General features: G+C 34.0%; 2 protein-coding genes across 2 annotated transcripts; one reads left to right on the top strand and one right to left on the bottom strand.

The window, feature by feature from the left end:
* Positions 1–479: 479 nt before the first annotated feature.
* Positions 480–8,422, top strand: LOC129899011 (formyltetrahydrofolate deformylase 1, mitochondrial-like). The gene is made up of 8 exons (XM_055973756.1): positions 480–675; positions 766–878; positions 3,770–3,920; positions 4,025–4,098; positions 4,187–4,346; positions 7,027–7,125; positions 7,236–7,322; positions 8,138–8,422. Exons 1-8 carry the CDS (start codon positions 544–546, stop codon positions 8,285–8,287), a joined length of 966 nt encoding a protein of 321 aa, XP_055829731.1. The 5' UTR covers positions 480–543; the 3' UTR covers positions 8,288–8,422.
* A 148-nt stretch (positions 8,423–8,570) lies between these two features.
* On the bottom strand, positions 8,571–10,291 carry LOC129899012 (probable aquaporin TIP-type RB7-5A). The gene is made up of 3 exons (XM_055973757.1): positions 10,060–10,291; positions 9,392–9,642; positions 8,571–9,082 (listed from the first exon to the last, which is right to left on the bottom strand). Exons 1-3 carry the CDS (start codon positions 10,184–10,186, stop codon positions 8,708–8,710), a joined length of 753 nt encoding a protein of 250 aa, XP_055829732.1. The 5' UTR covers positions 10,187–10,291; the 3' UTR covers positions 8,571–8,707.
* Between the last annotated feature and the right edge of the window lie 4,992 nt (positions 10,292–15,283).

The following is a 15,283-nucleotide window of genomic DNA, read 5'->3' as shown; positions in this document are numbered from 1 at the left end:
ATCTTTTATTTGTACAATCATATCATTAATTTATGCATTATTCAGTAAGTTTATGTTGTTTATTACATTGAATTAACTAACAATATAAGCAGAAAGTTAAACATAATTAAAGTTCTGATATAAGAATTATAAGATCAAAAATGGCACAAAGACTTTTTATTTTTTTTTGAATGAATTATTGTCTTTTTTTCACTTTGAAGAAATCGTTTCTTTTATTTTTGTGTATAGTTAATAATAGAATAATCGAACCAAATCAAACCAAAACCAAAACCAATAACAATTAAACCAATGAATATATATTTTAATTAATTTAATTTAATTTTAATTTTGATCAATAACCAATTCAAACCTACGTGTGAACCCCTGATTTTGAGATTGTGGCTATGGTGGAAATTGTAAGTTGGGCAAATGTCTGAAACGGATAAGACTATAAATATAATAGAATTAAAAAAAGAATAAGATGAGACTATAAAATTGAGTGATATAGCAAGATATTTTGGAAAGAGAAAAATTGAACCCAACTTGTAAAAAGGAGGATAGGACATGAACCTCCTCTGGAGATTGGTATCTCCAAATTTTGGTTCACAAGTTTGTAAATTTTCGAAAAGGTCACTTAAATGTGTAAAATTGTCCTCAAATTCCGTGGTACATGGGATTCATGTCTTTCATTGCCCAGTAAGTCTTCACAGCAATACATAAACATGGGTAATAATGATCTATGGGATGGGCGACTTAGACGGGAATTGAATTGGTTTTTGTGAATAGGATGAAGTAGGAATTGTTGCAAAGCTATCTGATTGTATGGCATCAAGGGGAGGAAATATTCTTAATGCTGATGTTTTTGTTCCAGAAGACAACAATGTCTTTTACTCAAGAAGGTATTTTTTTTCTTACTTTATGATTTTACCACAATTCTCATTCTCGTTACTCCGTTCAATTTGTTTGTTCTATTTTAATTTGATACTGAGTTTAAGAGAGTAATAACACTATTGAATCTTGTGGTCTTGAGGATATGTTAAATATCTTTTAAACTTATAGTGTGAAAGGAGGAGGGGGTTGTATTATGTATTGAAATATGGTGATTTTTACATGTATATGTAAGCTCCGTGTTAAAAATAATGTTTTCAGTTGAATATGTAGTTTGTTAGCAACATCCACCACTGCTGCCTTACATATATCTTCACCCTTCCCTGCCCTTGTAGTAGTCGGAGTACTACAAAAATGGACTCAAGTTATATATATTGTTAGTATAAAGATCTTTTACATGATGAGCGTAATTTAACAGTAGTTAACATTTGTACGAAGTTACTAATTAACATTTATTATACATATTTACTTGTAATTACCTTAGTAGTATAAGTGAACTTATTGTGTAAGTATGCTTTACACCGTAAACATATAGAACTTGAACTCATAATCATTTTGATAGTGTATAGCGTAACTATCCACCTCCTATCATTTATTCATCCTAACTGGATTCTGATTAAGGAAAAAAATTGAAGAGTTTATTCCTTTGTCAGTTGCATAGCGGCATGCTTGGACATGCTTTTACCTTATTACTTCGTTCCTCTTCTATAAAAAAAATAATTTTTCAATTGTGATTGATCATGATGAGTTCTATTAAGTATGCTCGTCAAAAGCAATGACAAGAAAGCATTGAATATTCTGAAGTGACTTCTAAATGTGATTGTTGTATCAATAAGACGAAATTGTTATAACACTGATACATACTGGTGAATCAACATTTGGTGAGTTCATAGTAGCATAAGACGTAATAGAGGTACCTGTAGCAGATAAGGATGTCAACGACCTTTCTTTCGACATATTATGTAATCTTAGAGCTTGAGGTTTCTGTTGGTAGAGAGTAATTTTAAGAATGAATAAACTCCATGTTCTTGGAGAGTGGGAGACAATTCAAAAACAAGTTATATTTATCTGGTTAGTCAAATGATTACAAATTTTGAGCAACATTCTTGGTTGCATCTATGTTTTTACTTTTGAGTACCCGTAGATGTTGTTTTAGTTGAATGAAGAATATATATATTGTACAATTTCGATTATGGATCCTTCTAGGGACACGTTTAATCTTCTTTGGATGGCTGGTGTGCAAAATTGCACCAAAACAGGCATATCATTTTCAGTGAAGGAGTTTTAAAGTTTTGATTTATTTTCAGAAGTTGAGTTTTCATATGATATCTGGAAAGTAGTATCTTAGATGTATGAACTCCTTTACATGTTTGTTCTTCTGTGTATAGTCTGTGCAGTCTCAAAAGTCAGACATCAGCACAAAAAGCTTCCAATTACTAAGATGTCACAGTATAACTTGCTCCTGCAATCTTCTTAAAAGTTCATAAACAATTGAAGCACCGGAAAAGCAGTGTGAACATGTATAAAGAAGTGTTACTGGATGAAACTTTTTAAAGTTTGTGATCGTGCACAAATTTCACAACCATGTGTCTAAATACATAGAGTACTTAACTTATAGAAAGACATATATAGAGGACATATCTATTTGAATAATTGAACCTTAAGAAATTGTCAGTGTTCTTGACTTCTTTAACTAAACAGAATATCTTTGCTTCTGTCTGAGAAAGCCAGCGTTTCTTCTCCATACTCTGACCCTCCAACAAAAACCTCTAAAACCACAGGACAACTGTACTGTGCTTGGCTTCTTCTACCAAGTTCCCCAAGTGATAGTTTCATATGTCTAAGGAAACAAAATATAATCTTTTTCACCAATTTTTTTCAAATGATTGGTGTACTCTCCCATCTGTTCACCTTTAAGCTAGTTCGAAACATTTTCCTTTGGTTTTGGAGTTTCACCGTTGTCTCAACCAATATCAAATTTCATATCTCGTTAAGTTTCAAATGAAAAATTTGAGAAGTATAAACCTTCTACATTTTATGACTGTTAAATTTTTTTGCCTGACAACACCATCATAAATCATCACAAACAGTACGGTTAGGCACATACTGTTAGCACCTTGCATTTCCATTAACCATCTATGTGCTTCCTTCAAAAAATATATACCTTCTGTAAGGTCCCTATTCTCTTACTTAATTTTGATAATATTGCTTCAGCTAAGTATATACATCCTCTTCCTTTTTTCTGTTGGTATATTTAAGCACCATATGTAGTGATTGATTCAGCATTGGCAGGGAATACAAATAACCTGTTCATCCTCAATGGGTATATGTGCACACCTTTGAAGAGCCAAAAAGCCTAAACTATTGCAATTACACACTGACCAGGAATATTCAGTCCAAGATTAACTAATGGGTGTTGTTAGGGGTTCTTTCAGGCCTCTATGAAAATGCTTAACTCCATGCTTTCTTGATTATGTACCCTGTTACTCTGTATCTCCTACTTACAAGTCGTCACTAAAACACTCGATAGTGAAGATTGAGCAGTTGTCTTTTGAATTTGATCGGTTTATATAGGAAGAACCTAATATCTTGCTAACTATGTGGCATTTACAATCTTATGAAGCATATCGAAATGAGCTGTATTTTTCTTTTCCTGTTGTGGTTAAAGAGGCAAAGTGTTCATTTTGCAAGATGTAATGAACAAATGGTGATTATGTGCCTTTGTAAGGTGTACTATGTGGTATATGATTTAGAATTAGCAGCTTCACTTTGTCAGATACTTTGAATATTAATCTTTTATTCTGTGATTAGTCATCAATGTCCAAGGCTCTTTTACTTTTGTGTTTTCCTTCTCCCGGTAAGTCATAAGAAGAATACAAACTAATTGTTGCTTCAATCACAGTGAGTTTACTTTTGACCCAGCTATATGGCCCCGAGGAAAAATGGATGAGGACTTCTTTAAGCTATCAAAGATGTTCAATGCATTGAAGTCTATTGTCCGGGTTCCCGAAATAGATCCCAAATATAAGATTGCAGTTCTTGTTTCGAAGCAGGTTCTGATTCCAAGACTGGTCAACAGCTGATTATGTGAACTGTGTTGAAATATATAAACCTTTTTTAATGTTTTAATTTAAAAACTGCCATCAACTTGGTGCAGGACCACTGTCTTGTAGATTTGTTGCACAGGTGGCAGAATGGTAGGCTTCCTGTTGACATTACCTCTGTAATAAGGTTAAGCAAAAGCAATTTCTTCATTATACTATTTATTTTCTATTAAAAGAATTAGTTATCATGTAAAATGATTTTGATTGTTTCACAGCAACCATGATCGAGGTCCAGACACTCATGTGATTCGGTTACTTGAGAGGCATGGAATTCCATACTATTATTTGCCAACAACTATGGGGAAGAAAAGAGAAGTAGAGATATTGGAATTAGTTCATGACACTGATTTTTTGGTACTTGCAAGATACATGCAGGTAATCAAAATTCTCTTGATTATAACAACTATTCTGCTGGTCGCCAATGGTAGTTATTTCTCACATAACTTGTTTTGTCTTGTTTGTATTAGATGGTTCAAATTGAATGATTTAAACTGGTTATTTATGTTGGGAAAACGTGAAATAACACAAAAATATATATATGGTCAAATAATGAAATAAAATGAGAAAAAATGACACCATTTTTTTTACGTGGAAATCCTTTCATATAAGGGAAAAACTACGAGCCAAGAGGAGCAACTGATATCACCATAGTAAGGAATTTTAAACTGGATAGTCACGAGTACAATACTTAAAGTGACCACAACACACTTTAAAGGAATAGCACTCTTTTGATTTTACACCCTATTAAAACTATCGTTCACACTCTCTTTCTTTTATTCACATATTATTTTCTTATATAGTATATGAAAATCTCATAACTCTCTAAACATTTTCTTTCTCGATGAATTGGTGTAAGTTACAAATAAACTGAACTTCTTAATTTATAGGGATGAAAAGTTTCTTCCGTGTATGAAAGTTGGCCGATGCCAACTTTCAACAAACTTGCACCAAACTTTGTGTACCTTTTCTTGGGTCAATCAGAAAGAAGAAAATTTGCAATTTGCAATTGCAAATTGTTGCAAAAGCTGGGCTGCAACATTTATTGACTTAGAAAGAATGGGGCTAGACCCCACAAATCAAAAACTGGTATCAGAGCAAGGTTTTATCTGTGTATGCTCTGTGGTTGCAGCTCGATCTAAACTTTAAAAAAGATTCACTTTGGTTTGCAGTAGTTATATATTTTTGGAGAAAACGATGAAGTCAACACAAGTAGAATAGTTACTTTGAATAGTGTTAATTATGCTATTTGGAAGGAAAAAATGAAAGATCTGCTTTATGTCAAGAATTTTTATCGACCAGTCTTTACAATAATAAAACACATGAAGAGTGGAATCTGTTGTACAGACAAGTTTGTGAATTTATTAGGCAATGGATTGACGATAATGTGTTGAACCATATTTCTGGAGAGACACATACTCGTACCTTATGGGAGCATCTTGAAAGTTTGTATGCTCGAAAGACTAAGTAAAACAGATGATAAGTTTAAAGTCTCATGATGGTTCTCCGATTACAGATCATCTGAATAATTTTCAGGGGATCATGAACCAATTATTTGCTACAGGCATCAAATTTGATGAAAAAATTCAAGACTTGCTTTTACTTGGTTCCCTACCAGACTTTTGGGAAACATTTAGAACTTCATTGTCAAATTCTGCTCCGAATGGTGTGATCTCTATGGATTCCACCAAGAGTAGTGTCTTGAACGAAGAGATGAGAAGAAAATTTCAAGATTATTCTTCGTCAGATGTCCTGGTTACTGGCTCTAGGGGGGAGAAACAAAAATCGTGGTTCTCAAAATATAGAACATAACAGAAGCAAATTCAGAGGCAGACTTAAGGATATTAAGTGCTATCATTGTGGCATGAAAGGACACATAAAAAAGTTCTGTCGAAAATTGAAGAGGAAGAACAAAGATAGAGAGAAAAATAAAGAAGATGACAATGAAAATTGCGTAGCCACTGTCACCACAAAAGATCTTGTTACCGTCCTTGATGCAGATATGATAAATATTTCTTGTGATGAGTTAAGCTGAGTTGTGGATACCGGTGCTACATCTCATGTGACATCAAGAAAGGATTTTTTCTCTTCTTATACTTCTGGTGACTTTGAAATCTTGAGTATGGATAATGAAACTGTATCTAAGGTGAGATATTACTTGTGACAGTCAAAGTGCAATAGACTTGAGCAAAAACTCCATGGACCATGCAAGGACGAAAGATATAGATGTGAGATATCACTGGATTCAAGAAAAGATAGAAGACAAATCTATGCAGGTTGAGCAGATATGCTGACTAAAGTGATAACAAAGGACAAGTTTGAATTGTGCAAAGAATTTGTTGTCATGAGCTCTCTATGATAAGACGAAAGACACCTCCATCTCCTTCTAGTGCATAGGACTGGAGGGGGAGATTTGTGGGCTCCAGACCCATTCTTTCTAAGTCAATGGGCACCTTTTGAATTGCAAATTTCTCCTTTATGATTGACTCAAAAAAAGGTGGGCAAGGTTTGGTGCAAGTTTGTATGAAAGTTGGCCGGTGCCAACTTTCATACACCGAAGAAACTTTTTATTCATATAAATTAAGAAGTCCAATTCCTTTGTAACTTATACCGATTCACAGAGAAAGAAAATATTTAGAGAGTTGTGAGGTTTTCCTAGACTATATACGAAATAATCTGTGAAGAAAAATAATGTGAGCGATATTTTTAGTAAGGTGTAAAATCAAAAGAGTGTTATTCCTTTTGAGTATGTTGTGGTCACTTTGAGTATTGTACTCGTGACCACCCATTGTAAAATTCCTTACTATAGTGATATCAGTTGTTCCTCTTGGCCCATGATTTTTTTCTTATTTTAAAGAGTTTCCACGTAAAATTCTTAGTGTCATTTTTTCTCATTTGATTTCTATTATTTTGGCCATATGTATTTTTGTTTTAGTCCATGTTTTGCCAACAGTTTACAGGATTTATTTTGATCTTCAGCATTATAAAACTCCTAACAAATCTTACACGTCATTTTTTAAGTTGCGTTTTTAATTTAAAGTTGCACTTGTTTCTACAGGTATTCTCTGCAGAGTTCTTAAAAAGTTATGGGAAAGATATTATTAATATTCATCATGGCCTTTTGCCATCATTCAAGGGTGGGAGTCCATCTAAGCAGGTTCAATTTCCAGACCCGTTTCTTTATATGTCATTTTTCACTCGTCTCTGTGGAATTTTATGTTGATGGCTTACAAACTTGAAGCATTTATTTCTTTCACTTCTTGATAGGCTTTTGAGTCTGGTGTTAAGTTGATCGGTGCAACAAGTCACTTTGTTAGTGAAGTACTCGATGCAGGCCCAATCATCGAGCAAATGGTAATTATTCTTATGGGACTAGAACTTCAAATTAGTTTTAGGATTCGACCTGCATTTTCAGTCTTTAACAGCTTATCATTCTAGGATGGTAGTCCTAACTAGCTTTTCTCTTTCTTTTGGTTCCACACTGCTTCATGAAGCCAAAGATATGCCAACAAAATCATAATTTATGCATAATTACTTCGTGGCATTATCAAGACATGCTTGTTTGATATGCAACCTCTTTAGACCAATTCCCAACAATCCCCTATAAATAGAATGACTTAAAACACCTTGGGAACGTGTCCCACTCCAGCCTCTTCTTCCATGTTAACCTCTGAATTGTGTCCACAATGACGGAGATATTTTGAATTGTGTCCACAATCATGAAGACATTTTAAGTCGTGTCCCACTCCAGCTTGTTCTTTCATGGTATGGAATAAGTTGTAGAGTTTAGTAGGATTTCCATGAGTTCCTCCTCCAAGATCTCCATCTTCATAGCCATCAATTCGTAGTCGTAGATCCCTTAAAGCCTTGCTCTATTCCCTGTTGTTACGTTCTCTTTATTTTCTTGTCACTCTGTCTGTTTCATTCTCATAACTTGAATTTGAATCCAGCAATTGTCCTGTTGCATATAAGGCAGACCAAAGGGATTGGTTGGTTTGAAGGAATATGAAGTAAAGGAAATATTTATAAGTCAATACATTCAAATCTATCTACTTGTGTTCCCTTTCCATCTTAGCGTATCGCCCCCTAAGGAAAGATCCATGTATCATCTGATTTATGTTTACCATCATTTTAGAATTTCAATATAAAGGAAACCTTTCTACTTTCAGGTTGAAAGAGTTTCCCACAGAGATAACTTGCAAAGCTTTATTCAGAAGTCTGAGGATCTTGAGAAACAGTGTCTAGTAAAAGCAATTAAATCATATTGTGAACTACGTGTTTTACCATATTATGCCAAAGACAAGACTGTTGTATTTTAAGTATAACTGAAGAGGAAATGAGGGTATCCGGAAAAGTTTGTAAATTGCTGTGGTGACTCTAGTATATGATTATACAACTAATATGTACAACATACACTATTAAACAAAACTGAAGAATTGACTCTAGTTGTTGGATGGATGACTATTTAGGTTAACGCTTCATTTTTTTTCCAACCAATGGTAAGCTTCACCCCATGAGATAAATAAGGTCAAAAGTTCAAAACCAGCAACCTCAAGCTATTCATTTAAATCACTCTATTTTAATTTTAAGTACCTTCAGTCCTCAAAATGAACCAAACCTGATATTTCATTGGAAACAAACTTCTTGCATAGCATAATATACAAAGCTTAAAGTAAAATCAACATTGCATTTTGAAAACACACACAGAAAACATTGTTGAAGAGTTTTTCTTTCTTCTTCTAAGCATAGTCGTCAGAGGTTGGAAGTGGGGTGTGGGATCCAATAAAGACATCTCCATAAATAAAACCAGCCAATCCTCCGCCAATGAGTGGGCCGACCCAGTAAATCCAGTTCTGGGAAAAGTCTCCAGCAACGACAGCTGGTCCAAATGATCGTGCTGGGTTCATTGATCCACCACTGAATGGGCCAGCTGCCAAAATGTTGGCACCAACAATGAACCCAATTGCCATGGGTGCAATGGTTCCAAGTGAGCCCTTTTTGGGATCTGCTGCTGTGGCATAAACAGTGTAGACAAGTGCAAAGGTGATGACTATCTCCATAACTACTCCCTCAATTCCACTGAGCCCAGCAGCAACTCCGTGAGTTGGAACAGCCTGCCAAAATCCCAACATAGAGTCTGTTTGGGTTAGCCGATTAAAAGTAGATATGGTAGAAAGTATTTCGAAAATTATAAATGTTTCTAAACTGTAAAATTATAAGTTTAGAGTGACCAACTTATGACCTTTGATTGATTTGACTTATAAGCATTTTTGATGGTTACCAAATGCATAGATAAGCTAAAAAAAAAATTTATAATTTAATTTGATCAGTTTATAAGCTTAGTCCAACGCCATTGCGCAACCCCTAATTAGACTAACACTAGGATTTAACTTAATAGTAATGTTAATAATGAAACAACATACCAAACCATTAGTGACAAATTTAAGGAGGAGGCAAGCAACTGTGGAGCCAAGTAATTGGGCAATCCAGTAGAATAAGCCAGTCAAGATGGTGATATTTCCACCAACAGCCAATCCCAAAGTGACAGCTGGATTCAAATGTCCACCTGAGATATTGGCTGCCATGGCAACCCCAACAAACAATGCAAATGCATGAGCCACAGCTACTGCTACTAGACCAGCTGGATCAAGAGCTGCATCTGAAGTCAACTTATCTGCAAAAGGAAAATTAAAATTACATTACTACTATATATTTTGGCAAAAATCGTCTCCATGTAATCAATATATCACATATTCATATTCAAGTCGTGAAAATAACTTTTTACATAAATGCAAGATAAAAATTATGTGTAATACAAACTCCAATATAGTCGGCCCATGTATAATGGAATCTTAGTGCAATTAGTTTTTACTTTAATATGTAGTGCTAAAGCTACTTTTGATCTCCAATCGACTAACCTAAAAATAGTGAACATATGTATGATACATTCATGCAAAATTAATCTAAAATATAGGTATTCACCTCAATTGCTTAAACAAAAAATAGCCAACAGGTATATAAGTTACCTATAATATGTATATAATCGTGTATAACGTTAGGAAAAGTAAACAATAGAGTAAGTGTGACTTACTATAAGCTATAGCAGATCCAACACCAGCAAATACAAAGAGTAGAGTGGCAATAAACTCAGCTAGGTAGGCCTTCAATGACCCAACACTAAAAGAGTCACCAATGCTACCAAAGGCAATCTTCACCATCTTTTTTAATTTGGCTCTCACTAAAGAATGTACTTAAATTAAAGAAGTTAAATTTTAGGTCCCTTGCCAATTGGGTTTTGCTTAAAACTTGATGGTTCTCATAGTTTCACATAAACTCTCTTTATATATCCATAGTAGACTTGCGAAAAAAAAAATAGTACTATTGTGTTAGGTCTTGCCGACCATGGGGCCTATTTTGAGTAGACTCCGGCAAATGATTGGCGCCGTCCCACCGCCCATACGCTTCTTTTTGATTTATATTAGTTGTTACATATTAATGATTTCATTGAGACGTCTAAGGCTGTGTTTGGTACGAAGAAGAATATTTTTCATGAAAAATAAATTTAATTAAAATTTTCAATGTTAGATAAATAAACAGAAAGCATTGTCCTTATATAATCTGGTTAAATTTAAGCGGATTCAAAATTTAAAATTTATGAATTTTCTATATTAATCGCAAAGTTTTTTTTTCCCCGAAACTCCAGGATAACTCACGGCTACTACAATCTTTGCTACAGTCTTTGCCTTTCGGATGACCACTCTGTGATGAGTACTTTGGACGCAATGGATAAATCTCCCACTGCGTAATAGCCTGCAAATCACATATGGGATTAAAACACACTAGGCAAGCCATGTGAACATGCTCGACTAATAATCTCAAGATAATATACAATAATAGGGTTCACAATGAAAATTATTTTATAGATATTTAATCTATTCTTAAATAAAGATATATACGTGTAGGATTTGTGCAAAAATTATTACTTCTCGTGAAATTGCACAATATTTTGATAGATTCGCCTTCGTAGGCAAACGTTGGGAGGGGTGAGGGTGGGGGTGTGGAATTGGGGGGCTATAGCGTTGGGTGTGGGATGGAGAGAAGTGAAATATCATTTAGGAAATTTGTTTTTCTAATTACTTGAAGTTAGTTTTCTCATTTTTAAAAAATGTATTTTCTAGAGAAAATGCTTTATAAAATCTTGACCGATCAAACATATAAGAAATTGAAAAATAATCTTTGTACCAAACACACCACAAGTTATATTTCATTGTAATGAACATTTAAGAAATGAATTTAAAACTCGTTTTAGATAAGCTCAATCAATATAACATTTAAAAAGTAATTTTTTTAATTAAGAAGGAAAAAAATAGAGGAGGAGAAGAAAAGTAAGCTCCACTAACGCATAATACTATATGTCTGATGTCAAGAACAATTTTATTTTCATGTTTAGAATAACTAAAATGACGTTCCACCACATAAAGGAATCATTACATTAGTGTTGGTCATGATCATGATAATGATAATTGGGTGTTGCAGGAGTATTTCGGTCGAAGAGATTAAGGGTGCTGTGCGTAGATGTGCTGGAGAAGAGCGATCGGATCTGACGAGATTTCTAAAGAATTTTGGAAGAGCGCGAGCTCGATAGGTTTGGAGTGGCTGACTAGGTTATTTAATGTCATCTTTAAGACAGCAACGATGCCTGAAGAATGGAGGTCGAGCGTAATGATCCCTCTATACAAAAACAAGGGGGATATCTAAAACTGCAACAACTATAGAGGTATCAAGCTTCTAAGTCATACTATGAAAGTGTGGGAAAGAGTGGTGGAGATGAGGGTTAGGAGAGGTGTGTCTATTTCAGAGAACCAGTTCGGATTTATGCCGGAACGCTCAACTACAGAATCCATCCATTTTATGAGGAGACTGGTGGAGCAGTATCGGGAGAGAAAGAGGAACTTGCATATGGTATTCATCGATCTAGAAAAGGCTTACGATAAAATTCCACGAGAGATACTATGGAGATGTTTGGAGGCTAAAGGTGTACCTGTGACGTACATTAGGGTGATCAAGGACATGTATGAGGGTGCCAAAACCAGGGTAAGGACAGTAGGAGTGGACTCAGAGCACTTCCCAATTGTGATGGGGTTGCATCAAAGATCATCCCTTAGTCTGTTTTTATTTGACTTGGTGATGAATAGATTGACGCGACAAACTCAAGGTGAGGTGCCATGGTGTATGTTTTTTGCGGACAACATAGTCCTTATCGATAAGACTCGTAGCGGAGTTAACGCTAAGCTGAAGGATTAGAGACATACTTTGGAGTCTAAAGGGTTTAAGCTGAGTAGGACCAAGACAAAGTACTTAGAGTGCAAGTTCAGTGAGACACCTCAAGAGGTTGGCGCGGAAGTTAGGCTTGGTGACTAGGCTATCCAAAAGAAAAGTAGTTTCAAGTATTTTGGGTCTATCATGCAAGGCAGCGGGGAGATTGACGATGATGTCACACATCATATTGAGGTAGGGTGGATGAAATGGAGGCTGGCTTTCGATGTGCTGTGTGACAAGAAGGTGCCACCACAACTTAAGGGCAAGTTCTACAAAGTGGTGGTTAGACCGACTATGTTATATGGGGCGGAGTGTTGGCCAGTTAAGGTGTCTCATATTCAAAAGATGAAAGTAGCCGAGATGAGAATGTTAAGATGGATGTGTGGGCATACTAGGAGCGACAGAATTAGAAATGAGACTATTCGGTACAAGGTAGGAGTGGCCTCGGTGGAAGACAAGATGCGGAAAATGCGATTAAGATGGTTTGGGCATGTGAAGAGGAGAGAACAGATGCCCCAGTGCGGAGGTGTGAGAGTTTGGCCATGGATGGTTTCAGAAAAGGTAGGGGTAGGCCGAAGAAATATTGGGGAGAGGTGATTAGACAGGACATGGCACAGTTACAGCTTACCGAGGACATGACCTTAGATAGGAGGGTGTGGAGGACCCATATTAGGGTAGAAGGCTAGTACATAGTCTCATTATTCTTCCGTATTAGTAGGTGTATTAGCGCACTATAATTTCTTGTGCTTTGACTTCTGTTATTATCTTTCTATTACTTTCTGTACTTTGATTACTCTATCTTATCTATGTCGCTTTCGTTATTTGTGTTATTCGTTATTTGTTTTCCCATATCGCTTTGAACTTCTTAGCCTTATCTGACCTCTTTTTATGCTTTTTTTGAGCCGAGGGTCTCTCGAAAACAGTCTTCCTACCTTGGTAGGAGTAAGGTCTGCGTACACTTTACCCTCCCCAAACCCCACGTTGTGGGATTTCACTGGGTTGTTATTGTTGTTGTATGTATGTATGTATGTATGTATACTGAGGTTGTGTTTGGTATGGTTGTAAAATATTTACTAAAGTGCTCTTTTTCACTAAATTAGTTTCTACACTTTGATTGTCTTAAATTATTGGAAATATTTCCTAAAGAAAAAATATTTCACGGGAAAAAAGTAGGGTTCATCTTGTTAATTTAACGTACATGGGAACATTATAATCAACTTTAACTACTCAAAAGTATTAGCAAAGTACCACAAATAGGATAAGTCACTATTGTAATAGCCGACCATATATTAAAAAATGATATTTTTTATTTTTTAATGTGTATAAGATAATTTTTTATTTTTTAAAAATATTTTATATCACATCAACTACTCACGAGTGTTTTCTTGTTTTAGCCAGGAAAAATATGTAAAAAAACATTTGGGCAAAAAAAAAAAGGTTACATTTTGTGCGAGCAATTCTTGCAAATTGAACTCTCAATGGTGTTTTATACTACATATATTAATGGTTTCATTCAGACGACTAATTAAGTTATATTATATTGTAGAGGTATTTAAGAAATGATCAATTTAAAATATTAATTAGATAAGCTTAATTAATCATGTACAAAATTTTAAAAGTGATCCTCCAATTTTTTTAGAGAGGGAAAAAAAAAAAGAGAAGAAAAGGCTAACTCCAGAATATGATATATAATAAGTACTAGATGTTGCCAAGACGCAAGAGAATCATGATAATGTTTATGCTGATGATAATGATAATAATAATTTAATTTAAGTATAATGAGGGATATACTTAATCAACAATTATTCTCTTTAATAAGTAATTGTCAACTTTTTGATTATCTTAAACTTTTGAAAATGATACCTAGGGTGGGTTTTGGTACCAAAGAAAATGGTGTCTTCAAAAATAAATTATTTTTTACTTATTATTTAATGTTTGATAAATTAAAATATATTATTTCAAAATTATTTATATATAATCTAGCAAAATTATGGGGGTTGGGTTTGATAAATATTCTTAATTTTTTTGATAAATAAAGGAAATTATTCAATAACAATTGGAAGAAAATGATTTGTTCGAGAAAATTATTACCCTGGTACTTCATCCCCACGGTCCGCTAATATTATAAGTTGCATGTTTTTAAATATACTAAACTAAATATGAAAAAGGGAGAAAAAAAGTGATAGAAATTAAAATTGTAGATTTATTACGTATGTCATACCAATAGCTCATAGGCTCTATAAGTTTGTGTGGTAGGTGTTGGATCAAGGCAGAACCACTTATTTTGGAAAAACATATTGTGTTTGGTAGAAGGAAAATGTTTTCATAGAAAATAAAAAATATTTTAGAAAAATAAATAATTTTTTATTTATTTTTTAGTATCTGATAAGTAAGAAAAAAAATTATTTTATTTATATGTAAATTTAGCAAGGGGATGTTGGGTGAATAAGAAGGAGACAATTAACTTGAAATGTCATTTATGAAACTTGTGTTTTCTACTTTATTAAGAAAGTCATTTTTACAAACTTATTTTCCTAACAAAGATACTTTTAAAAAAATTTATCAACAAAACATGAGAAAATTAAAAGATATTTTCCGTATCACACACTAATTTGTTTCCTTTTATTTTCCTTTTTTGGCAGTTTTTAACTTTATTTGCCAAGTTTTTTGAAAGGAACAATGCAACTTTGGAAAAACATTTCCGGCCACGTTAAAAAACTAAAAGACTCAATTTTTTATCTCTTCAAAGATGGTTAAAAAGTTTTTCCGAAGTTCTTTTTGTTTTTTTCAAACAGGTTAAAAAAGGTTTTCTTCATAAACATTTTTTTAATGGAAAAGTAAAGATTTAATTTTTAAAAAGTGCAGTGAAACCTTTCTTTAGCTAGTGATATCGTTTGTCCCTATATTTTTTTGTTGCTATAATAAAATGTCATTATAGAAACATATAACATAACCTAACATGAAAAATATTGTCGTTAGACGGTACAAAGAAGGTA

Source organism: Solanum dulcamara, chromosome 8 (genome assembly GCF_947179165.1).
Source record: "Solanum dulcamara chromosome 8, daSolDulc1.2, whole genome shotgun sequence".
In the NCBI taxonomy this organism is placed as follows: domain Eukaryota; kingdom Viridiplantae; phylum Streptophyta; class Magnoliopsida; order Solanales; family Solanaceae; genus Solanum; species Solanum dulcamara.
The sequence above is the reverse complement of the archived record's forward strand: the minus strand, read 5'-3'. Positions and strand labels throughout refer to the sequence as shown.

Coding starts and splice junctions, on each gene's coding strand:
- LOC129899011 (XM_055973756.1), top strand. CDS start 544: ATGAACCTCCTCTGGAGATTGGTATCTCCAAATTTTGGTTCACAAGTT. Junction 879..3,769: donor AATGTCTTTTACTCAAGAAG/GTATTTTTTTTC, acceptor CTTCAATCACAG/TGAGTTTACTTTTGACCCAG. Junction 7,126..7,235: donor GTGGGAGTCCATCTAAGCAG/GTTCAATTTCCA, acceptor ACTTCTTGATAG/GCTTTTGAGTCTGGTGTTAA.
- LOC129899012 (XM_055973757.1), bottom strand. CDS start 10,186: ATGGTGAAGATTGCCTTTGGTAGCATTGGTGACTCTTTTAGTGTTGGG. Junction 9,643..10,059: donor TGGATCTGCTATAGCTTATA/GTAAGTCACACT, acceptor TTCCTTTTGCAG/ATAAGTTGACTTCAGATGCA. Junction 9,083..9,391: donor AATTTGTCACTAATGGTTTG/GTATGTTGTTTC, acceptor GGATTTTGGCAG/GCTGTTCCAACTCACGGAGT.